The sequence below is a fragment of the Hibiscus syriacus genome, unplaced genomic scaffold (genome assembly GCF_006381635.1).
Source record: "Hibiscus syriacus cultivar Baekdansim isolate YM2019G1 unplaced genomic scaffold, ASM638163v2 tig00109908_pilon, whole genome shotgun sequence".
Taxonomy (NCBI): domain Eukaryota; kingdom Viridiplantae; phylum Streptophyta; class Magnoliopsida; order Malvales; family Malvaceae; genus Hibiscus; species Hibiscus syriacus.
Window position 1 is genome coordinate 176,767 of NW_024062525.1, and position 25,901 is coordinate 202,667.

A 25,901-nucleotide genomic window follows, 5' to 3' on the forward strand; every position below is an offset into this window, starting at 1 on the left:
ATATTCGGGGTTAAAATGAAAATTATGAAAATAGCATGTCCAAATGTAAAATAAACATAAAATTAAAATAACTAAGCATCAGGAACTAAAATGTAAGAAACCAAAAATATGAAGTCACGGAAGAAAGCTTTCATTAATGTAAACCAGTAGCTACAATAAGACCTACAAAAGTATGAGGACCTACACGATAATTAACCCCAAGCTCTAAAAATCACAAATCTCCTGGATTTGAAATGTTTACATGAAACAAGGAGGGGCCAGCAAACAGTGGTGATTTGGCTCAAAATAAAGCCTTTTAGGCTTATGAAGAAAAAACCCTACCACATATTATGCCTACTTCCCCTTCTACAGTCGTTTTTCTTCTTTGAGTAGCCTTCTCTCATTTCTCTTTTGACAAAAAAGCTCAGCATTTGAACCCCAAATAACCAATAACAACCCCCCTTTTTTTACTCATAAAGAAGACCTATCATGGAAACTCATTTAAAAGGGGAGTGATTACCTTCAAAAGGGTAAAGATTTCCTTAGTTCCAATGGATGATGGTGGTTCTCTCCAACGAAAAAGGTGGGTTTTTTTCTTTTTCTTTTTCTTTCGGGTTTTCTCCTCTCTGAAAAAAAAATATCTCTTTCTCGTTTTCTTTTTGGTTTATATATCCCACCTCAGAAAATAAAAATCTCTCTTTTAACTTTGCTTCGCTTTTGCTTTTGCATGTGAGAGGAGAATCGTTGAGATTGTTTGCCTGGACGATTTGAAGGGCTATATCTTTTTTTGATGTAAAAATCCTCCCTTTGTAATTCCTTTTGTTTTCTTTTTCTGCTGTGTTGCTTCCTATCATGTATGATTTGCTGAGGAAAGAAATCTCCTCTTTTTTTCTATGTTCTCATCTGCTGAGGGAAGAAGATTTTCCCGTTTCGCTGATATTTTCTTTTGGTTTGACTTGCATGCGAGAAAACGAGGCAAATGATTGCATCTTCTTGTCAACCCGCGACAACCGAGACCCCTGCTTTGCACTGTCACGGGAGGGAGGGAGCATGGGCGCGCGAATCCAGGCAGCTGGCTACCTCGGGGCTTGGCGGTGCTTGGTTCCAAAGTTGGCAGTTCGGGCCTAGCTAGCTAGGTTATTTTTTTTTGCGATTTGACCAAACTGATTTTATTTAACTGAATATTTACCTTTTTAACACCGGTTAATATATATTTTTTGAAGTGGTACCCTTTCGGTTGAGTTGGCGAATCCGGGGACGTGTTTTACCTGTGTTTTCGCTGAGTTAGATGTCACGTGTGGAAGGCGCATCCCCGGGACGCGCCTTCACTGGATTCTGATGACTCGACTGCCACACTGATATTTTGTTTAATAATAAATATTTTATTTTTATTATTATTATAAATTAATAATATATTATGTAAAGTGTTTCGATTATAATGTAAAAATTATCAAATATATTTTGTTAATGTATGTTAAAGGTAAAGTGAATTATCTACATTAATATGATAAAATAATATATGAAAACTAGTTTTGATTTTATTGTAATTATAGGAAAAATGTATGAAATTATAATATTACACATATGGTTATATTATTATTTTTTATTTTGATTATCGATCTATTAATTTTATCAGTTAATTATTTAAATGTTATCAATCTAGTCAGCTCATATCAATATTTAACGAAAATATTGATGCATAAGTTAATAAATTAGTATAATTACGTATTTAATCTTCAAGACTTACATATTTTATGAAATTAGTCTTATTGAAAATTTAATTTAATAAATTTAATCCTCCAATCAGAACATGAAATGTGTCATCGTATACATAAATTTTTTAATAACTTTTAATTTGTTTAATTTAATATTTTTCTCTACTTAGAATGTGGAATTATTATTATTATATTTTAAAAAAAATTATAACTAATAATATTAATTATTATATTAAATAAATATATTGAAAATATTTATGTATTTAAAAGTTAAAAAAAAATTATTTAGGTGTACATACATTGACAAATTATATAAATGCAATAACATTAAATTATTAGAAACAAAAACATTCATTTAAATACAATATTAATTACATAAGAGTTAACGGTTATATGATGATAACAGAGCTACACATTTTTTTCTATTGAGCCCGATGTTTCTACAATGCCCACATCGTTTTTGTTCTGTTGACTTCTCCCGAATATCCATATCATAATGTATTCTAGTAGATTTTGGACGATCTGAGTCCCTCAATAGCAATGGATCTGGTACAATTATAAGTCAAGTTTGAATCTCATTTGGGTCTCTTTCGTTTCCAATGGGCAGAAACTCAAATTCATATACCTTGAATACTTGTGAAAGTTGGTATACGTGATCAACATAATTTTTGTAGTCCAAATGCGAATGTGAGCAAGCTGCAATGACATGAGAGCATGGATATTTGAGTGCTTGAAAGAAACCACAATCGCACCACCTCTCTTGCAGATTAACTCTGAAAGAGTTAGCTCCAATCCCTTGCAGCGAATGTGGCATTTCGGTTACACGAAACAATTCACGGGTGCGAGAAAAATTTGTAACTAACATCCCATTTGATGCAGCCACTTTTTTCTGTAAATCAACTACTAGTCTTGGGTGGTAAATATGGTTGTTTTGCATCCAAGTAAGAGCTTGTCCACCGAGCTTTGCAAAGAGTTGACCCAAATGAAAATAAGTCGTTTTAACCAACGTCGTGACTGGTAAATGACGCACCCCCTTTAAGGTTGAATTTATTGCTTCAGCCAAGTTTGTTGTCATATGACCATAGCGATACCCCCGTCATATGCATTTGTCCACATTTCTTTGCTGATGTCCATAATATACTCGCACCCCTTCTTATTTTTGCCAAACAGCTCTTGTAGCATCGACTCAAACATTTGAGGTAAGAGTTCGTAACCTAAGCCATTAGGAATATGTAATAGTTAATATGAAGTATAAATAAGTAATAAGAAATTGATAGAAAATTTGGGAAAAAGTAACATACCCTTCCATTATTTTGTCAGAGAATATGTTATCATTGCCCTATTATGTCACTCATGTCCCTCGGGGACACTATTCATATCAGTACCTATTATTTCTCAGGGGACTTGAAGGCGCGTTCCCGGGGGGGCGCCTTCCATTATTTTGTTAGAGAATATGTTATCATTTCCCTATTATGTCACTCATGTCCCTCGGAGACACTATTCATATCAGTACCTATTATTTCTCAAGGGACTTGAATGCGCGTTCCCGGGGGAGCGCCTTCCATTATTTTGTCAGAGAATATGTTATCATTGCCCTGTTATGTCACTCATGTCCCTTGGGGACACTAGATGGATTGTGAAATCAGGTAAATTATAACCAAAATTTAACTTCTTTTGAAAGTTCAGCAAGTTAAGAATAAATTATACATATAGATTAATTTAATTTCATAACTTAAATTAAAACGTTATGTGAAGTTTGAATAAATTTGATAAAATGTTATGGATAAATTGAATAAATGTGAAGTGATAAGTTGATTGTGACATTGAAATTGTATGGAATGAGCATCGAGATGTTTTTACGAATAAATGTGAAGTGATAAGTTGATTTTAATGTATACGTTTTAATATATATGTTAATGATAAAATCATATGTATGGATAAATTTAATTTCAATTTAAGTATTGTGAACTATAATTGGAATATAACTTTTAATTTCGAATACAATTGGAATATTAAGTTGAAATTTAATGTTACATTTCGAATACTATAATTTATATTTTAATTTTAAATTTCGAATAATATTATTTTTATTTTAAATTTTGAATAATATAATTTGTATTTTAAAAACATTTATCAAACATTTAATGTTAAATGTGAATAAAAAATAACATTAAAATATGTATGTAACAACCATGAAACATTTAAATAACATAACCAAATTACATAAAATTCTGAAATATAACTATTTAAATAACATTAAAATACAACTGGATCACTGATGTCGTCTTCTCGAATGAGTTCCGCATGGCGGTGGTTGTCTATTTCGTGGAGGATTTCTTCGTGGAACTTGTTCTTCAGTCTCCTCATCTTCACTATCATCAACAGCAGCATTTTCTTCATTTGGTGTAGATGACGCTGAAGGGGCTGAAGGGCCTGTATAAAATAACGACCTTGGAGGAGTGCTAGTAACAATCCCACCGCTCCCCGGGAATTGTGAAAACTGTGTAAACATTGGCATCGATGTCTGTGATCCAGATGGAGATTGAGGTATCTGCGGAGAAGCACCACCAGCCAAATAAGATGCATATGAACCATATGTTGGATCATTAAACATAGTCGTATATGCACCTCCATATGGTATAAAACCCTGCGGGCTAGACATGTAACCTGGCGGGCTAGGAATGTAACCCTGCGGGCTCGGAATGTAACCTGGCAGGCTAGGAATATAACCCTGTGGGCTCGGAATGTAACCTGGCGGGCTAGGAATGTAACCCTGCGGGCTCGGAATGTAACCCTGCGGAGATGACATATGAACTGGTGGGCTTGGCATATGAAGTGAAGGGCTGGGCATGTACCCCTGTGGCATCGACGGATAAGGATGTTGTGGTGGGACTGAGGCAGAACCAGTAGCGCCTTCTCTCCGCCCACGCGTCGGGGGACGATGATATTGAGACGGTTGACGTCTTTCTCGGTGCCTAGGAATGTTAACCCCTCGTGCTTCTGCTGAAAGTAGAAACAACTTCCCATTTTCATTAAACCAGTCCATATAGTTATCCCTAACCATATGACCAGTTTCAGCGTAATTTTGTCGAGGGGCCAAAAGTGTATATCGGTTCTCCCAAAGCGCAATCCAATCTCTGTGTCTCACCACCCAGTTAACCTCTTTCTTTCATCGTCTATCTATGTTATGCACGTCGTCTAAATTCCTAGGTGCTCCAGGAATATATTGCGTACAACCATACTGACGGATCACGCGATCAACTGGATGCCACTCAATAATAGCATAACATATAAGAGGTATAACCGATATCCATACCTCTAATGACCCACTAAGGTGCGGTGGGATGCAAGCCTTCACTTCATCGCTCGCATAAGGTATCCACTGAAACTGAAATATAAATATACAATTCAAATAAATAAAATATTCTAATTATATATAGCATTTTAAATTAAAATATTAATATTTAAACAGATTTAAAAACATACCTCAGACCCAGCTTTCGTATCAATAAGTAAACGAATTTCCTCTAACTAGTAGGTATACTTTTATGGTTATTTCTTTTCATTGACCACCTATGAAATATAATATAAACTAAATATCACCCTATTTAATTGAAAATATTTAAATCAAAATTTAGTTCGAAAATTACCTCAACAATAAGGGGAATACATATGGTTCATTCACGATCGGGCATAAGAAAGGCATGCGGAACCACGCCCATGATTGTAGAAGTATGAGACATCCACCGATAGCAGTTTTCTTATAATTCGTCGCCCGACACATTTCTCTTTATTTCTCTAAAGAGAAATGTCAAAACTGCAGCGCCCCAACTATATCTTCCAGCTTCATCAGAATCGATCAGATGCCGCAACCACATACAATGCACCTGGTTGCGAGATTTGTCGGACATCAATATTCCTCCAATTATTCGTAGAATATATGCTCGAGCACATGCCTTTGCTTGATCCTCTGAAGCATTTTCATTTAAAACCTCAAAATTAGCTTTCAACCAAGATAAAGCTATTCTACCTCCATTAAACTCTGTCGGAGCAGCTCCAAGATAATCAATGCATATTGACTACCAATCACCATCCGCCATACCACACATCATATTTCCGTCGACGGGAAGCCCCAGATACATAGAGACATCCTCCAATGTAATTGTGGCCTCTCCACATGGAAGGTGAAAAGTGTGTGTCTCAGGCCTCCACCTCTCAATCAGTGCAAAAATTAGGACAGGTTCGAGTTTGCAACCGCTAATAATTGTTGCAATATACCCGAACCCGGCAGAAGCCAAATATGACAAAATACGTTCCGGTGTTGGTATACGTGGATTTTTAACAAAAGTCTCTAAAATACGATCAGTATCCTAAATAATATACATTATAAAAAATTAAAATTAATATAAATTCATAATAACTTTAAAATAAAAATAAATTTAAATATTAACATTAATTATAAAAGATATTACCATATTGCTAAAATGTCTGGAGATATGATCAATATCCAATCGTAACAACATTTTGTTTTCCATTATAACTGTAGACAAAACAATATAATTATCACACAAAAATTAATAATTCTAAAAAAATAATAATTATATAAATATTATTTTAATAAAAAAATAATATTTACATAAATATATTAATATAAAATATAATAACTATTTAAAAAAATACTAACATAAAAATAAATTTCTTACCACTAATAACAAATTTAAAACTCAAATAGTTGGAGAATTTGAGTTATATAAGAGAGGAGAATATGATTTTGGTGTGAAGAATGAGGGAGGGTTGAGGGAGTTTATATAGGGGAGGAGGAGGAGTAGTTAGGGAAAACGGATGGGAGCATTTATGGCATTTAATGGAAGGCGCGTCCCCGGAGAAGCGCCTTCCACACGTGGCAGTCGAGTCATCAGAATCCCGTGAAGGCGCGTCCCCGAGGATGCGCCTTCCACACGTGGCATCAAACTCTGCGAAAACACGGGTAAAATGCGTCCCCGGGGACGCGCCTTTCTCCAGCTCAGCCGAAAGAGTGTCACTTCGAAAAATATATATCAAATGGTGCTAAAAAGGTAAATATTCAGTTAATATATGTCATTTTGGTTAAATCGCCACTTTTTTGGGCTTGATTTAATTGATTCCGGGACTGTAACAAAATAATAATAATAATAATCATCATCATCATTTTATTTAAAGTTAATTTTTCGTATTTATATATTTAATATTGAATATATCCATATACGTAATGACACACGCACACAATACACTTATATGTTTATGATACGCGAGACATGCACACACCGATATGATATTATATATACTTACCAACATAAAGCATGTATATAAACTAATAATATAAGCACGCACACTAATAATGACTAACCAATATATAATTAAACACACACACACACACGCATATATATATATATATATATATATATAAACTAATAATATATTCCTATATGACATGCACAATTCATATACGTAATTAAATAGGTATCCTAATAAACTCTTGTACTTAAATTAACTAATACAATATGTATTTATATATAAGCACAAATGGACTTGAATTAAGTCCCAGACAAATTAAGTATCTAGAATAAATCTGTACTGAAATTCATTTGATATGAAGGCACTCAGGCATACAACAAATGGAGCCCTTTTTTAAGCGTTTTTCTTGAGGGATAAGGGCTGAATTGGCCGGAAGTAGAGGCCGCACGTCATGCGTTTCTTTATATAACAAAAAGGATATTCTAATAATTGAGATTTGCATAAATGGTGGCCAATATATTTTCTTCTTTATTTCTGTTTATAATTTAAAAAAATACGAGATAAGGCATATGGGGTATGATTCCAAGCTTAGCTCTAAAAACCCAGATTCTCCCATGCAAAATAGGGGAAAATAAAATAATTGATCTTTTCTTCTTTTAAAAAAAATATTGCGATGATAAGGTTGACACTTTGATACACGAATGACGTCATGTTGTTAAATCATTTCAATCATATACGATTGAAGATTTGAGACAAGCAGGGCAGATTTATACGTCATGGGAAAAGCTCCTTTTTCTCTTTAGTTTTTGCATTTCATTTTTTGCAAAGTTGAGACGATAAGATCACTCTTACGTAACAAGTAACTTCCCTTTTCACCCCTTTATTTTGGCCCTAAACTCCATCTCTCTCTATCTCTACTAGGGTTAGCTAATTCCAACTACACCAGTTAAAATATCGGATTTCCAATTTAAGTCATAAGACTTAGATAGTAAATAAGAATCAAAATTTCAATCTGATCTAATTCAAAAAGATAAATCACATCTTAAACATTTCAAGTTGTTCGACCTAATTTTAAATGAAAAAATAATTAGATTTAATTAAATATATAAATATCTCAAACTTTAGTACAAGATATAAGATAGGTAAAGATCAACGAGGGTTAATGAATAATATGGTCGATATAGATATATATATGATTTTTGATAGAATAGTATAAACGCGTTAAAAGGAATACAAAGTTAAATCCATGCCTTTCTTTTGATGGAGTTATGCACAGTCCATTCGATACAAAAATAATGCTGCCAACTTTATTAAGTGAAGATATGGCAGCCACACTGTTTGTAATGCATGACATCACACAATACTAATCATTTCTCATTGCCCTTTTCTTTTTAATTCAATCATCAAAAAGGGGTCTAAATTTAATGCCACGTGTTCAACAACTAAAACTTTTGTCGGTCTCTTAATATTAAAACGAACTTTTACTAATACAGAGGGATTAGAAGACAGTATTTTCTTTTAAAAATTTAAAAGAGAATAATACGTTGAGATCGTTTGATGAGTTTATTATTAAAATAATGTGAAATTGCGTGTTGATCAATCATGATATGGACATTCATAAACGGTGCAGAGTACCGAAAACAATGTACACGTGTCCTATTTCAAGCCCATTATGTATAGACAGAATAATAAGAATCTTGGGCAACTTCAATTCTTAATGTTTGGTCTTGGAGCAAAGGCGGCAGTGAAGAGAGAGGAAAAGAGTGAACCAAATTAGTACTTTTGTTTATTCTGTTGGGTTTTTGTGATCAAAAAATTGAACTTGGGCATTTCCGCCTACGGCCACAATGAGAACTGAACCAAATGCATGAATAAACAGGTACCCCAAAGCATCTTATGTCCATAAAACAACTATGTGCATTCCTTGTTTTTGGCGGGAGAAGTTGGGCTGTGGCCATCTTTAGTGGCTCGTTTTCGGCCATTTAAGTTAAGAATTGTAGTCGGTTATCTTGTGGAAGGAGAGAGAACAGACGGATTGACAATGACCGTGACTAATCGTTGAAAGAGAGATATTTAGGGGAAGCCTGAGAGAGGGAGAAAAAATCTCCATTCATCAGTGTTGTATGATTGTTTATATATTAGCTATTAGTATTAATGTGAGACATAAGATAATGATGATTATCTGTAATTTAATAAAAAGGTAAATATAATTATGACATAATATATTTGACTTTAATAGATTTATCAAAAGTTATATCAAGAGAATATTAATTATCTGAAGGATATAAATTCTTTAAAACTTTAATAGTCGATAAACAAAAATAATAATAATAATAAAAGTATTATTTCAATAAATAAAATAAGAATAAACATGATATTTTTAATAGCGTTGCAGAAAAAAATAATAATAAAAAGGGGGAGGTTGCCCTACAAAAACAACTACAACTCTAAACTGCTTACTAACGTCAGAAGGTGTTTAAGGATAATTTATAGTATGATATTACTGATTAAACGAAATATTATTTTTTTAAAAATTTTAAGTTCGAATAATTGTATTTGAAATTGAGGTTCTAATTGCATTTCAATTATATTACATTAACACAATTATTAATATAACAAAATTTCTGATAATATAATAACGAACCCTATTTAAATTCTTACTTTCCACCGTTTAAAATCTTTCAACAGTGAGCACGAACTCCCCGAATCCAACTTGGCCGAAACTCCGATAGTAGTATTTTTTAAAAGTTGATTTTTTGTAAACTATGTTAATGGGTCATCAGTTGAGCTATTAGTTTAGAGACGATGAATATGATGATGGGTCAAGGGTTTTTAGGGGTTGACTAGTTGAGTTTCGGGTTATGTGGTGATTGTGAGAACAACAAATATATTTTTAGGGCGGATAGATATTTACGATATAAAAAAAATTAGCTGACTATATTCCTATATGTAATGGGGTAAAGGGGATATAAGGTAGTAGACTACCCCCAACGCAAGGTTGAGAGCAGCTTCCGTGAAAGACCTCCGTTATGAATTGCCCTCAGTGAGACTCAATCACACACCACAAGGTTAAAAGCCTTGCGCTCTACCAACTGAGCTAAACGAGCAATTCATAGATATTTTCGATATGATATTGATATAAAGAAAATTTCAAGATATATACTATCAATAAAATAAACAATTAATATAAAAATTCAAATTTTAAAATAAATATCTATTCACTCTAAATAACATTTGTATCCGTCAATGATAAGATGAGTGATGAAGATGATAATGGTTATTACTTTTGGTTATTTGCACGGATGAACATAAAATTTTATATTAGTGGTGAGATGAATGATGAAGATAACAATGATTATTAATTTAAAAAAAAAGGAAAAACAGATTATTAATGAAAATATTTAAAGTGTATAATTATTTGAAATTTTATATAAAACGATTGTTCTGGCCGCCCCTCGATCCGGTAATAGGTTGTGGTGGTGGTGGTGTGAGATACGTTGAAGGCGAGGGCTGTTGATAGTGATCGGCGGGGAGACTGATTGTGAAACTGTTATATTGTAAAAAAGAAAATTTTCGAACATTATGTATGGTAGATTTTCTCCCGAATCATTTTCGCTAGAGGAAGGAATCGAACAAAACGGTTGCGTATTATTTTCTTGGGTAAACTACATTCTAGGTCACTCAATTAAGCAAGTTACATATGGGTCATGATTTTTATAAAACTATAATTTAATCATCGAATAAAAAATTATTACAAATAAGTCACTATGACAATAAATATTAGGCACAATAGTTAATTGGCCTACTATAATAATAGTCCTCAAAATTTAGTTTAAAATTTATACATTCTATCAACTTAGTTTAAATTCGAAATAATTCAATAATTCTAACTATCTATGTTTAAAATTCTAACAATTTAGTACATGTTTTTCTTTCATAGTTTTTATTCTTAACCATTTATGATCATCCCTACTTGGGTATCATCGTTGAGAGTAGAATACTTCATTTTAAATAATGAGTGTTATAATCATCAGGGGCGTGGCTGAACAAGCGTATAGTGCGCGACGGCGCAGAGCCTAAAAAAATAGGACCCCGAAATAGAGTATATCTATCAGTTGTTGCCATTAAGAAGCAGAAAAATAGATATAGAGTAGTGGTTAGATCATCGAGTCTTTGACTTTGTTGATCTTAAGTTCGAATCTTGTTAACAAACAAATTTATTTTTGGAAAAAAAAAGTTCAAATTTGCACAGGAGGCCCGAAATAGAGTATATATCAGTTTTTTAAGTTAATGAAATTAGTCATTTATTATTTTAGAGAAATAAGTTCGAGATCTAAGGACCCTTTACAAAAATTTGCACAGGGCCTCCAACAACCTAGCAACGGTCCTGATAATCATCTTCCATATTTTATATATATTTTAAGATTTATATAAGTAATTAATTTTAAAAAATATTTTATTTTATTGTATATTTTATAATATGATGTGCTATATCTAAATAAAATGATAACAAACATATTACTAGAAATATAAAGTTAGAAATAATATATATATATATATATATATATATATGTTTAAGACTAATTAAAAGCATCAAGTTTGATATAATACTTGTTGATGAGGGTACCCAAGTAGGGATGATGATAAACGATGAAGAGCAAGTAATTTGGGAGAAGAATAAAGATTGGATTGATATAATTTTTAAATATGAAATGTTAAATTTATTAAATCAAGATAAATTGATATAAAATATTAAAATTATTATTATATCAGATCATTTAATTATTTTATTCAATTTTAACTTCTTAATGATATGTTTATAATATTATTTTAATTGAATAATTAAACTGTAACTTTTAGAAGAAAAAAATATGACCTGATTATAACTTGACTAATAATTGAGTAACCTAAATGTGTTTTACCCTTATATTTTAAAGACAGCGACTTTTGTTCCGCTTGATCAACGAAACCGCAACCAAGACGGCGTCGTTTGGTGGAGCGGTTGGGGGAACTTTTGGGCTATCAGTTCGGTTAGACTTGGTTGTCCTCTCCAGGTAACCAAACTCACAGTTTCTAAAACAAAATATATATATATATATATATAACAGAAAAATAAAGGAAAAGACAAAATCAACTTGAAGAAATCATCTACTACAATTAATTCAGGTTTGAATTTTGATCCTTTTATTTCTTCGTCTAATTTTATTCATGATTTTAGTTGAATTTTCACTTTGGTTTTAATTGTTGAAAATTAGGCGGCGGGATGTTACGGGGTTTGATTTGATTTGATGAATTGAGAGGGCGGTCACCGGTTAGTCGATTGGTGGGAAAATTGTAACGCGTGGAAGCAGGTGGTTGGTAGGTAGGCGGCGACCGCGGAGGAGGAGGAGGAGGTGGAGGTGAAGTGAACGAAGATGCCGGAGGAGGATTTGGTGGATGTAAAATTCAGGCTTTATGACGGGTCTGATATCGGGCCGTTTCGGTACTCCGCCACATCCACAGTGGATATGCTTAAGCAAAGAATTGTCTCTGATTGGCCCAAAGGTTTATCATCAGCAATTCATCTTGTTTAATTTCTTTTCTAATTGCTTATCAAGTTTTTGCTGTTGTTTTTTTGTTTAGTAATTGAAATTTACATTTGTTGTAGATTTCTGGTCGAATTTCTGTTTAATTTAGAAGAAAAAAAATTGCTAGATAGTATATACTAATATTGCAGAGGTGATCCGGTTTGAAATTTACACTGTATTATTGTAAAAACAAATGAAAAGAGCTGTAGGGTTAACCATAGAATGCATTACAAAGGGAGTATTTATAGGACAAGGTGGTAGTAGAATTTTATGGTAGATAATTTTAGTAGCTTGGGTTTTGATCCTTTTGCTGCAAAGTGGTGCCTTTTGCTTTGTAAAATAGCTACAAACTATGTTACCTGGACTTATTTTCACTAAAGTATTGTGTCCGACATAGTTGGATCTAGGTATACGAATATGATCCTTCGAGTGTATGAAATAAAGATTTTAAAAACTGAGCATACTCATGTCAACTCTCACCATTGAGTTTAGATAACATAGGCTACCAATGACCTAAGAAATGATGGAGATCCTGTTATATATATATTGTACCTGCTTTGATGATGCATTTATTGCATGTGATCAATGTGTAGATGATTAATAAGAATTGCAAAAGTCATTATGACTGTATATTAAGAAAGAAGGCCAAACTTGGCTGTACTGTGAATACGTGTTATTATTATCCTGAACTGTTGGATTATTATTGGAATATTCCATGGATGCTATTGACTGTTGTTTTTCTTTAAGTAAATGGATTGCGAAAGGAATGGTTCATTGTCTTGTGGCCTACATCTATCAACAATCTTCAGTTTTTTTTCAAAAGACCCAGAAGAAACTAGAAAGCATAATGGCTGATAAGTTTGAAGAACTTTGTTTTAAATTTTTCCGAAATGCTGTCTGTTCTTAGGTAAGACAGTTATTCCAAAGGCAGTGAATGAAGTCAAACTGATAAGCTCTGGTAAAATTTTGGAGAACGACAAGACTGTTGGTCAATGTAAAGTACCCTTTGCCGATGCTACAGGCGGGGTTATCATAATGCATGTTGTAGTTCAGCCATCGCTTGCAAAAACTAAAACAGGTATTCTTGTCTTTATCTTCCTGTGGAACTTCTCTCTTACAATTATAAGAATAGATTTCTTTTTGGCAATTAAGTTTAGCTTGTATTAATAGTGATACTATAAGCCAAAACTTCTAATTGGTTGACCCGTAACCAATGTTTAGATGGATAATTGATATTGTCTTTCTGATGGATTATGATACATGTAGCTACTTTGTAGGTGGAGGATTTTCTCTATTTAAAAAAATTAGTCACTTTTTACATGCATTTCGAGAAAAAAATATGTGGAAACTGAGAACTGCTGTTTTAACTTCATCATTGATGAGCATGCGGCTCGAGTTATGATGAGCCTACTGGAGGCCATCTTTTCCTTTTTCCTTCATTCTTTACTGAGATGGTACTGGCCATTTTATGCATCTTTCTTTGTTTCCTTACACATTGATAAGATCCATTGGACTCCAAAAGGTATTGGCCTCGGGATTGATTTGTATTTAAAGTCAATTACTTGTAACACAATACAATATGTTACAGCTCGTGACATTACAATGTATTACAGCATTAAGTGTAACTTTTTGTAATAACGTCGAGATGATACATCTGTGTTTTCTCAAAACTTCATGTTTCGACCTATTTATGCTCGATTTTGTGTCTCAACAGAAAAGAAGGTTGATGATTCACCCAGAAAGATTGTATGCTCCTGTTCCATTTTATAAAACCAAACATGTAGAGTTGGAACTTCGTTTGTGCTGGTAACGATGTTTAAACCGCCTTTGAGAATCCGGTGTGTTTTCGTTGCAAAGTCCATATTTTTCCAAGCTCTTAACAGAGTGCTGAAGATGTGCATTTTTCTTTACTTTCGGTTACTTTAATTCTATTTATGATTGTTTCCAAATACTTGCTTGAATCGTTTGTAAAGTTGTATAGGCTACTCCATGTAAACACAATCTGCGCACCAAATTGCAAGGAGAAATGCCTTCGTATAAATGCTTTCAGTTACTAACAGTTTGTTTAAATGCTACCTCCTACTATCTCTGTCATTTGGACTAAGCGTGTATTTTATTTGTTTTTAATATGGGTATTCTTTTTCTATGTATTCGGAAAAAGCATACTCTCCTACTTATGGCTGAATATATAGTAGGAAGAATAGTCCTTTATCGTGCAGATGATGAAAGATTTCAACTTTTCAAGCATTGAATTTGTAAAGTCCTATCATTTTCGAATAATATCAGAACAAAAATAAACAAAATTAATAAAGAAAGGACCATGAAAGAAGCTTCATCTCATATTCCAATGTCAAAAATCAAACAAGATACTTTGATGCAAAAGCATCAATCATCCTCTAAATCACATTTTCAATTTCTCGCAATAAATGTCTCAAAATATACTAAAAAGATCCTCATACTAGCAAACAATCCATATGCCACTATTTACAGAAGCACTCAAATCAAAACTCATGTTCGACCATCTTCCAATCATAGATCATTCGACTCGACTTTTCCACCGTATCTTTGACATCAAGCAACGTTCACAGACAAACATTTCACATCAAATCATTTTAATCAATCAATCAATCAAAGAACTAACCAGTAAATGAAACCAATAGGATCATGTGAATAGTTGCATGGAAACCAATTAAGAGATTGCTTTTATGGTATTATTTCAAAAAGAACCAATTAAGAACTCACTTTTATTACTAAGAACAGACCACGCTAGAGACCGCAAGAGGGTACGGGAACGTATTAGCATATTGAAACTCGACTGTCCCACCGTTGACCAAGGGCTTGCCTTCGTTGACGAGGCAGTCGTCGTACATCAGGCGCTTGAATAATTTGGGGTTGACGAGGTGAGCCGAGCTGAACCAGCCGCAGGTTAAGTGAATCCCGGAGATGTCGCAGCCAGTGGAACAGATATTGAGGATTTCAACTGTGTAGGTGGGGATGCCGCTCGGGAGTGGGGCACTGGGTCCCTGGTTTATCTCAATGTCAGCTTTGCTACACTTCTCTCCCCATATCCGGTTGGGTTCCTCCATTGCTGTACATGCAACAAGAAAATGACAAAATCCAAAAAAGGCTTACTTTTCATAGAGGTCCCACCCAAGAAAAATGGAAAAACCTCTATTTAGACCCATACTTTAAAATAAAAATCCAGATAGTGAAAGTTCAATGCTATCATCAATGAACAAAACAAAGCATCGTTAATGTGAAGACCTCACCAAAAAAAAAACCATAACCAATAAGGGAAGAGCTCTACAGACAAAATACACTTTTTAGTAGGATGAATCACAGGAATTGTAGGGAGAAAGAGAAGAAGCAAATTTCAACCCTAAAAGGCTTTCCATAAAGGAGGTAAACAATGTGCAAATTGCTTTTAAAGCTTTAGCCTTTTCATCCAAGTTTCTCCCTTTTTTTATTCAAAAAAATGAAAACTTCAAATAAAGCTTTTTTTTGGATAAATCATTCAAATAAAGCTTTGGGTTAAGGCTAAAAAACACTTTTTGTCCAAATATGCCACAAGATTACCATCCAACTTCAAATAAGATAGCCTATCATCAAAAGATGGTGCAAAGTTGTGGACTAGGCATTGAACTCTGTGGGCTAAAACTCTAAGGCCATTAGGCTTTCAATTACAAAGAAGGCTAAAGAGATGGAAAGGGTTGAATTGGATATTAATACCAACTCAAAGATAATGTCAATAGTGACTGAATCATCATCATCAATGGCAAGGCGACAGCCATTGTTAACAGTGCACGTTGGCTTCAACCACAACGAGAAAAGCAAAGAAATACAACAGACGTGCGCGCCTCTGACATTTTTGAACCGTACGCATAGGTATTTGTTACTACTAAATTTTAGCCTCATCATCCCAGAAAACAACAACAAAACCCCAGTTTTTTTGGCATTTTATGGAGAACAAAAAATTTGGGTAAATTCTAGTTTTATTTTACTTACGAAGAAGCTTGCGATGTGGGGTAAAAATGGCGGTGTTGTTCCTTTGATTGATCTTTACCCTCAATAGCTCCAAACCAAATGAGTCATTTATGATTTTACCCTGACCTGCAACAAAATCCCAGAAATAAATAGTAAAAAAATGAATGGAATCTAGTTAAAAGAACCCTTTTATACTAAAATTATAATAAAGAGAAAGAGGACAAAGGAGAAGATAGCAAGGAATTTAAAAGGAAAAAACATGGATTTTGATAAAAGGAAACAAATATATATTATATCAATGGAGCAAAATGAAAAACAGTATCTATGCATGCAAATCACCCACCTGAGAAAAGGGCGACGAGGAAAAGGAATAATACGGCGAAGGAAAACGAAGATAGTACCAAAAGGAGCCGCCGATTCATCGAGGAAGAAGGAGAAAACCTCTTAACAAATTCTCTTCTCGGGGAAAAAAAACCAAGTTCTTAAAGGTCAACCAGTGGAATGGGGGAACTCGAAACAGGTGAGTTGAGCCTCGCGAGTTGGTAAGGTAAATGCTCAAAACGCCATGAAAAGAAAAACCCAGAAGCAAAGACTTATTTTCGTTTGTTGGGTTGTTTAGAAGCCGGGAAAATCTGCATCAAGAACAACAGAAAAAATGAATATACTCACGTATATAAGTATATATAGGAATATCACATCAATCCATCAAAATCAATATATATATATATATATATATATATATATATACACACCTGTAAAACGAAAAAGGGAGGATGAAAAATCAACCGTCGGATCAGAAGTATTTTGACTAGAACCAAAACGAAAGTGTACAAAAACCGACTAGGTTTCACGAGAGGTAAAGTGTAGGCTCCAAAACAGACTAAACAGTGCCTAAACGACGGCGATTCGTACCGGTCCAACTCACTAAATAAAGAGTTTATAAACCCCTTTTCCATTTCAAAGTTCTTCACTAAAAGTAGCAGTTCTTGAGGTAAAAAGCGAAAAAAAAAAGTGTTGGCAACGAAAGGGAAAAAGAGTTTGACAAACAAACACATAAAGATAAACACAGTGGAAAATTAAATTCCAATCGCTAAAATAATGAAAGAGAGAAAAAGGGTGTTGGAATTTACTGAGCAAATGACAGAGCAAATAGTACTGTGCACAAACAATGCAACAGCTATGCAAAGGAGGATCAGTCCAGATAGAATTGATTTATTTATTTATTTCAATGAATTGTATTAATGAGTTTGTTTCCCTTTTTTTTTACTGAATATATCTACTTGCAGAGAGACAATTTGCAGGAAGAACAACGTGAAAGACAGAAATGACAAAACAATAGAATCCCAGAAAAGTCCATCGCCATTATTGAATTAAAAACCAAATGTTTACCTACATTCAACCTTTTTTTTTTCTTTTACAGTTATCAATCTAATAAAAAAACACGAGGGAAACAAGAGAGGATCTTCACCTTAGGCGAATGAGGGGTATATAGATAGGATACACGTAGCAGAGAACAATCAACACGAACACGGTTTGGGATTCATTTTAGCTCGAAAATGGAGGTAGGAGGTAGGAGGCAAAGACAAGTGTGGGTAATTTATAGCTTCAGAAAGAAAAAAACATAGTCTTGAAAGATTGAGGCGTTAATGGTGGTTGAGAAAAAATTATTTTTGTTTGCATTCATTATCGAGATTTGATCTCCAGTTTGTCAAGAGACATAAAATCGGAAATGTTTTGAAAAAGCTTTTAATTTAGTTAAATCAATAAAAATTAATTCAACATGTTAATTTAAAACTATTTTTAGTTATTAATAATGTTACATTATTATTTAAATTCGAATCTTTTAAAAAAATAATATTATCTTTTTATCAATAAGATCGCCAAATAAATTAAATACACACTCGAATTAAAGGGTTAAAAATCATATTTGATTGATAGTCATAGCGTAACTCTTGTACATATTTAATGTCTAATAACCAACCATTTATTTTATTTTTTGTTTTATAAATATTGATTAGTTGTCAATGAAATTTGTGACATTTGATTGAATTGAAAAATATTATTTTAGTCTTAATTGATATCAGGTCTTAAAATAAATCTTAGACAATTCATTTTCATCTGATAAATAAAAGGCAACTCTTTTTCATTTTCTTATAATATATAGTAATTAATTGATACATATGTAATTATGTATACAAAATAATTTTTAAACATATTTTTGGTTTGTGATTGATCCTAAAATTATTCGTAATCTATTTGACTTGCTCACATTTTGACTCAAATAGAAAACAATGGGCTTTTTATTTCAACTTTGGAGATTACTGTATGGTTAAAAGAAATTGATAAATATAATTTATACCATAAATAGGAGTATATGTTCAATTATACAATAAATCTTAAAATATATATTTTTTAAAAATGCAATTATCAGATATCTGAATTTTTTTAGTATTAAAAATTTGACCTGTATTTTAATCTATAATAGTATTTTTTTTGTATTAAAAATTTAAGTATCGGGTAGTCGGATATTTGGTTAAAAAAATTGTAATTTGAGCTCGACCCGAAAATTCAAGAGAATAGTCGGTTAGGTATTCGACCTACAGATTTAGGTATTTTCATTATAAATATCTGATAATTTTTAACCATATCAAAGGTCGGCGGGTCAGTTATTTTCATTATAAATTCAATTATTTTCGTTATAGTACAACTACACAAATCAAATACAACTTGAACATTTTCAACTTAGAAGATACACAACAACAAATAACCTACAAAATATGTAAGTTGATGCCATATCAGCAATGAGTTAGTACCAAAGAGTTGATAACTCCTATGCTACATGCCCACCTATCAGTCACCTAAACGACTATGATTTTATAACTGTACCATTGCGAGAGAAATCCCGAGGGTTATAAATTACCATGATTGCAGATGTCTCACACGTTCGACATGGTGGTATGTAACTCCCAGGGGAACTAAGCATCATCGTCCCCATCCCCGTCTTTATCAGCATCACCGCCTGTATCAGCATTCTCCTCGCTTTCCTCCCCTTCTTCGTCATCGTCAGACATGTTATTTATCGCTTCGGTAATAATATCCTTCACCTCAGCCTTTCTATGCATCAAATCCAGATCAAAGTGCGTAGCTGGCATAATCAAATCTTATAATTAGAGAGAGTCTAAAAGTTGAAATTGTAACTTAAATTCTTTAATAACTAAAGGGAAACATACCCAGTTGTCGAAGAATATCTGATAACGTTGCCTGCATCAGAAACAGAAGAAAAGTTTAGCATAGAATCTTGATCATCGTTTCATCTCGAAAACACAGATATTGATATTTCTTACGGTGTTGAAGTCCACTTCTTTTAGAATATCTACCACTACATCGTGAATCTCTTCCCTGCTAGGCTCTGCTTTAGGCTTCTTGTTGCTTTTTGCCTTTACCTGTAGTGCCATAAACTCAATCGATGACAATGAAATTAATAAATGCAAAAAAACACTTCAAATGTCCATGGCCTAGATGATTTTCATTTTTATAATACCGACACCATACAGAAACTCATCCAAATTTAGTAAAACCCTTGTGAATGCAAAGTCTTAGTAAACATGCACATGTTTCAACGTAATAGCTAAAGAAATCACCTTGAGCCTTGGTGGAAACCTTTGCTGGTGATTCAGTAGTTTGCTTCTTCCTGGTAACCTTGTTTTTGGTGGAAAACCCAACCTTCTGTTTTTTTGATGCAGAACCCTTTAACTTAGAGCCCGGAGTCCTAACATCACCACTAGAACCTTGTTTTGAAATTGATCCAGAAGATTTTCCGCTAGATTTTGCAGCGGTAGCCTTCTTTTCAGATGACGAAGTCTTCTTGAGTTTTGAATCTGGACGATCTGTAGCACTCTTTTTCGAAGTACTTTTATCACTTGAGTTCTTGGATTTTTCTTCTTCCTTTGATTTAGTCTCTTCATCATCACTCACTTCTTTGAGTGTAGTGTCAGCATCATCCTCATGAGAATCATTTTTACTAACAGGGGATTCAACATCTTCATCTTTTTCCTCAACTTCAGACGAACGCTTATGCTTTCCTCTACCTTGGGGTGTGCTTCGTTGCTTCTGCAGAGCAAAACCAGAACAAAATAACAAGCACTCTCAGCCACCGAAACTTCCATACAGATAAAATATCAAGCAGAGAGATAAGCAAGCATAAGGGAAAAGTCATCATTCTCAAGCAGTATAGGAGTTAGAGCACCAATCTGGATTGCCTGATATTAATTAATGACCCTTACAAGAAACATGGAAAATTGTCAATTCTAAAACTCCATCCTTATCGGCTAAAACCAATTTTGTTAATTTCATTTATAGTATTAACAAAAAAATCTGTTTGGTGATGTCACCTTTGACCAATATATTGTATAAAGATCCTATCATCCTAAATAAGAGAACTTTAACATCCAAGCATAAATCCTTTGTAGTTAATGCTAATGAACATAATAAAAATTTTAAACTCGGCACTCGAGAGGTTTGCAACAGATTCAATAAATTTAAAAATTGCACTGCAATACATCAAAAACAAGCGCTATTCTACAATCATAGATGAAGAAAGTAAACAAAAAAGTTATATATATATATATATATATCAAAATGGAACACAACCGAACAAGACAAACCTTGGCTGATGTATCTGATGCATCCCCATAAGCAATGTTCTTGCTTGGTGTAGCTTTACGCTTTTTACCCTTCTAAAACATGATGAATAAAGAATCTCATCCAATCTCAAACAGAAAGTTAATCATGCCAAATACTCCATAGCGCACAATGTACCTGTTCCTTGTCAGCAAGTAGAATGTCAGTTGTAGCATGGGGTGATTCCAGAAATTCCAACAATTTGGCAGAGAGTTCCTCCTGAAAATTGAAATCAGTTAGCCTAAATGGAGATGCACACTTACTGCATAAACATTGGTATATTTAATGTATTTATTATAGTTTCTTACTGACCTTTCGTAAAGTGGCCCTCGTGATTGGAATATTCAGCAAATCACAGAAATCAACTAATTTTTCTTTAACACATTTTTCAATTTTCTCCTTTACTTTTGCCTTTAGTTTTTCCTGCTGAAGAAAAAGAAAATAATGGTTTTAAGAAGATTCTACTTGTGAATAATTGTTATACAATAGTCGGTCAGAGGCAATCTATCATAAATTAAACATACATTACTACATGGAAGAAGACAAACACTCAGGTGGTGGACCAAAGGAAAAAATAAAAATTGAATTAAACAACTTTCATAAGATTAAAGAGGATACCTCATTCTGACCCCAAACATAGCCTGAAAATTGGCCAATGTTTCTCTTCAATCTTTGTGGCTGTAAAAGCAAAAAAAAAAAAAGTACATAAAAAAGGATCATGGAACAGCTAGATAAGATAGATCGATTACCTTTGCTTTCTTTCCAAAGAGTATCATATGAAGCAGCTGCAGATTATCATCAAATTTTCTCTTCGACAACTTGAAAGCCACTGAAACAGTTCACAATATCAGAGAAAAAATAGGCCAGACTATGCAGTAACAACAAAGTAGAATAAACATATAAAAGACAATTTGATATAAAATGCCATCAAAATGACAGGATTAATTCCTATAAAAAAAATGACAGGATTAGAATCGTCTGTCATCCAAGACGATCATGAGAACCAAATATTAAATGAAAACTGCAGTAGCTTAATGATGCAGAACCCTAATAAGCTAATTGTGGGATTAGATTCCAGGTATTTGCAATTCAGATTGTGTGATGCTTAGGCTTTCTATCTTCTTGGTTGTGTGATGCTATCAAACCTAGGGGTGAGGCTTGCGATATCTTTTCTTTTCTGTTGTTTAACTTTTCTTTATTCGATTTTCCCTATTTTTTAATAATTTCAGATTATTGTTAACCTGAAGTAAGTACTAAATATCAATAGTACTAAATATCAACAGTAGTTAAAATATTCTCTAGGACTTGAATGTCACGATCTTTATGGGCTCTCTAGCCAACTAGGTGTTAGTGAGAGAAGCTCCTCCTTCTCTCTAAAAATCAGGTGTTTTAGATAAGTTTTTCTATTTTTATTCCTTTTCATTTCTCTTGATGGCAAGTAAAGTGAGAGTTCCTGTTAGGAAAAATTGTGTCACAGTGATCATTTTCAACATTCCTGAGAGTTTTCATTACCAAGGTCTTTGGTTATTTTTCGATAAATATGGTGAGGTGGTTGATTCTTTCATCCCTAATAAAAGAAGCAAGGGAGGAAGTAGGTTGGTTTTGTTCGTTTCACCAGACTGGAGGACACGAGGAAGGCTAACAACTGTGTTGATAGATCTTGGATTCAAGGTAACAAAGTTAGAGTTTTCATGGCGAGATATCATCCTCGTGATGTTTTCTGGAGGAATAAGTTCTCTGGTCCATATTCAGTCGAGGGCAAGAGTGTAGTGAAGGATGTTAGTCATACAGAGGCTCCCTTTGTTGGTTCTGTTGACGAGAGTAAGCTCTCAACTCTCAAAGACAACTTGGTAGGATGGTGCAGAATTTTTATTAAGTGGGTAGAGTGTCTTCGTTGGAAGAGGCAGTCGCATCCCCGTTATCTAAGGTGGGGGAGCTCGTTGGTGTCTCTCCAGTTAAATTTCCCGAGCTGGAGGTGGGTGCTGAAGAAGCAGGAAGATCCGTGCACTCTTCGGAGGTGCAGTCGGCCGAGAGGTGTTCTGTGAAAGAAGATTTTTTTTTTGCTGTTTGGGGACTAGTGCTAGAGGCAGCTTCTTATCGAGTGAGGGTATGGAAGACAGGAACATAGGCGAGGATTTAATGATGGGTCCGAGGAGTGCCGTTGTGGGTCAGGGGATGGTTCTTTTGCAACTTGAGGAAGTGGGGGAACACGAGACATTGCTGGTACACGCGGAGAGAGAAGCAGTGGATGTCTTTAAGGACAGTTGCTTGTCTGCACGTGGTTATGAGGGGAGTAAGGATTATTTAATTAATTTTCCCATCCTGGATGGTCACTTAGTGTCAAGGGAATTGGAAGACGTGAGCCTAAAGGATAAAGTGGATCTGTTGGTTCACACGGAGAGGGAGAAAGAAGATGCCTATAGGAAAAGTAGTGAGCTTGCATGTGCTTTTGTGGGCTCGAAGGATTATTATAATGATTTCCCCATGTTGGATGGTCAGGTTGAGTCAAGGGTGGTGGAGGATGGGATTCACGAGGGCCTTTCTTACAACTGCGCATACATAAATCCAAAGGGTAACGCAAGGCAATACATGAGACCTAAGGAGGGTTTTGGCAACAAATATAGATCTGACCAATTTTTTTAAGAGAATTTTACAGCGCCCAAAAGAAAGTATAGGGGTTACCGAAGCAAGAGACATCATAGTAAGGTGCAGTGGGAGGAAGAGGTGTATGTTATTGATGGCAGATTCATATATGATTCTGACTTTCTAGCATTGGGGCAGTCTCAACAGAAGGATGCGATCGATTCCTTGCAATTTGGGAAAGAATTGGGTTGTGAGTCTAATGGCTCAGTAGTGTATCTGATTTCAGAAGACTATGACGGGGGAAGGAGTAGAAGTTTCAGGTGATCTGATCATGCTATGGAGCTGGAAAAGATGGTCTTAGACGAGGTGGTGGAAAGGCGGCTATGTGCGTGTTTTTTTGTATTCTTATCATGAGAAAGCTTGGTGGCTTTTGAGTTAGAAGTTGGCTTCTATGGTTTTAGTCAGCTGTTACCCTTGGCTTTTATTATGGTTGTTTTGTTTTGTTTGGGCGTCTATCGGGCCACGTTTAGGCTTTGAGTTTGACCAGTCTGTTTTTTAGGCTGTTGTTGTTGCTTTTTTGGATTAGGTCGGTTATGGTAGGATTGTTTGAGGTTGTTTTTGGTGTTTTGTTTATATTGGGGGTGGCGCTCCCTGGTTGTATCGTGTATTTCCTATGGTTAATGAAATCTTAAGGCACTCTTTTCCTCCTCCCGCTGATTAAGGAGCTTCTCTATAAGCTCCTTTAATCATGAAGGAGGTTTTTAACGAGCCTTCAATTCCTATAAAAAAACAGTATTTAAAATATTACTGTATCATCTAGTAGTGTCACAAGTGATTTGAGCACATATAAGGCTCCTACTAAGCGCATCAACCCACAATGAAATAATTGCAGACATTATCAGTAAGTACTTAACAGGCTATCAGAGCAGTTCTAAAGGCTTCACATAGAGGCCTATTTTTACGAAGTCCTAAAACTTTAGGCTTTCAGCCAAGGGTTCATCCATTCCCATTATTTATTAATACTTGATCAACCTTAACTACAATTAAAATGGTTAAAACTACACACAGAAACTGTATAAACTCAGTTTTATTACCGATTACACGAGTTTGAATGCAATTACAAACATTTTCATTTCCAGGCTTCATCGGAAGTGATTCTAATGCAAAATTAATAACCAAAATTTAGATAGTTTACAGCATCCAACAAATGTAGTTCAACAATTGTTCATAATTGAATAAAGAATGGGAGTACTATCAAATCCCATGGATTCGGAATAATTCAAAGCAAAAGATACATACCATTTGGAATATCTTTAAGCCGTGTACCAGGACCCTGGAAGGAACACAAGCTCAAAAAACAAACAAAACACAAAAACAAAACGGGAACAAAAGTATGGGCGAAAACTAATCAAATCCTTAGCCAAGAAAAATACCTTTTCAATTGATAAAGGTTTGGGAGTGGAAGACCTGGAAACAGATGTAACCGAGTATCTTTCAACGACTTTCCTTTCCCTCGTAGGCCTGTCACTACTCGGTGTCACCGGCTCTTTATTCTCTGATGAATCTCGATTGGGTTTCCAGAGCTTCGCTTTCGGCTACTACCTTTGACCTCTTTAGTAACTTCATCCCTGTTCTCTTCCTTCTCTTCTTCTTCTTCCTTTTCATCTTCCTCCATAGTTTCCTCAACTTCCTTCTTTTCCTCACTTTCCCGAGAAACGTCTTTCTCCAAACTCTCACTTCTTCTCCTCCTCTTTTCTTTCTCTGTTTCTCTTTATCGAACGAAACACCGGTTTGCTCTCGTCCAGCGTCTCCGTCTCCATAGAAACTGCCAATCAAACAACCAAAATTCTGGGACTTTACCTAAAACCCTATAATTGAAAGAGACTGGTGACAAGTCAACTGACAATCAGTACAGAGAAATGAAAAAAAAAAGATGGTTTTGGGCGCTTAATTGGATTTGGGCAAATGTAAATGCCTTTCATATAAGAATAATAATTAGATGGAAGTGGCAAGAACGAGCGGGGAATCAAAAACAAATTTTGGGAGTAAACAAGTTTCGGTTTTTTATGGACTTTGGGTTAGTTTTAGTAGGCTTTATTGTCTCAAACCCATTTATATC

At 34.3% G+C, this 25,901-nt stretch overlaps 2 protein-coding genes and 1 pseudogene across 3 annotated transcripts; 1 reads left to right on the top strand and 2 right to left on the bottom strand.

Moving 5' to 3' along the window:
• The first annotated feature begins 12,074 nt into the window (after positions 1-12,074).
• LOC120210104 (membrane-anchored ubiquitin-fold protein 3-like) lies at positions 12,075-14,627 on the top strand. Of its 2 annotated transcripts, none has more exons than XM_039208911.1 (4): positions 12,075-12,134; positions 12,224-12,512; positions 13,443-13,613; positions 14,250-14,627. In XM_039208911.1, the coding sequence occupies exons 2-4, from the start codon at positions 12,383-12,385 to the stop codon at positions 14,303-14,305; spliced, it is 357 nt and encodes a 118-aa protein (XP_039064842.1). In that variant the 5' UTR covers positions 12,075-12,134; positions 12,224-12,382; the 3' UTR covers positions 14,306-14,627. The 2 variants fall into 2 exon arrangements, with proteins under 2 accessions (XP_039064842.1, XP_039064843.1); XM_039208912.1 differs by having other exon boundaries at positions 12,076-12,337; positions 12,368-12,512.
• A 658-nt stretch (positions 14,628-15,285) lies between these two features.
• LOC120210086 (protein TAPETUM DETERMINANT 1-like) lies at positions 15,286-17,102 on the bottom strand. Its single transcript, XM_039208898.1, has 3 exons — positions 16,863-17,102; positions 16,541-16,645; positions 15,286-15,662 (listed from the first exon to the last, which is right to left on the bottom strand). Exons 1-3 carry the CDS (start codon positions 16,939-16,941, stop codon positions 15,286-15,288), a joined length of 561 nt encoding a protein of 186 aa, XP_039064829.1. The 5' UTR covers positions 16,942-17,102.
• Positions 17,103-19,346: 2,244 nt separating this feature from the next.
• Positions 19,347-25,602, bottom strand: LOC120210087 (annotated as a pseudogene).
• Positions 25,603-25,901: the final 299 nt, after the last annotated feature.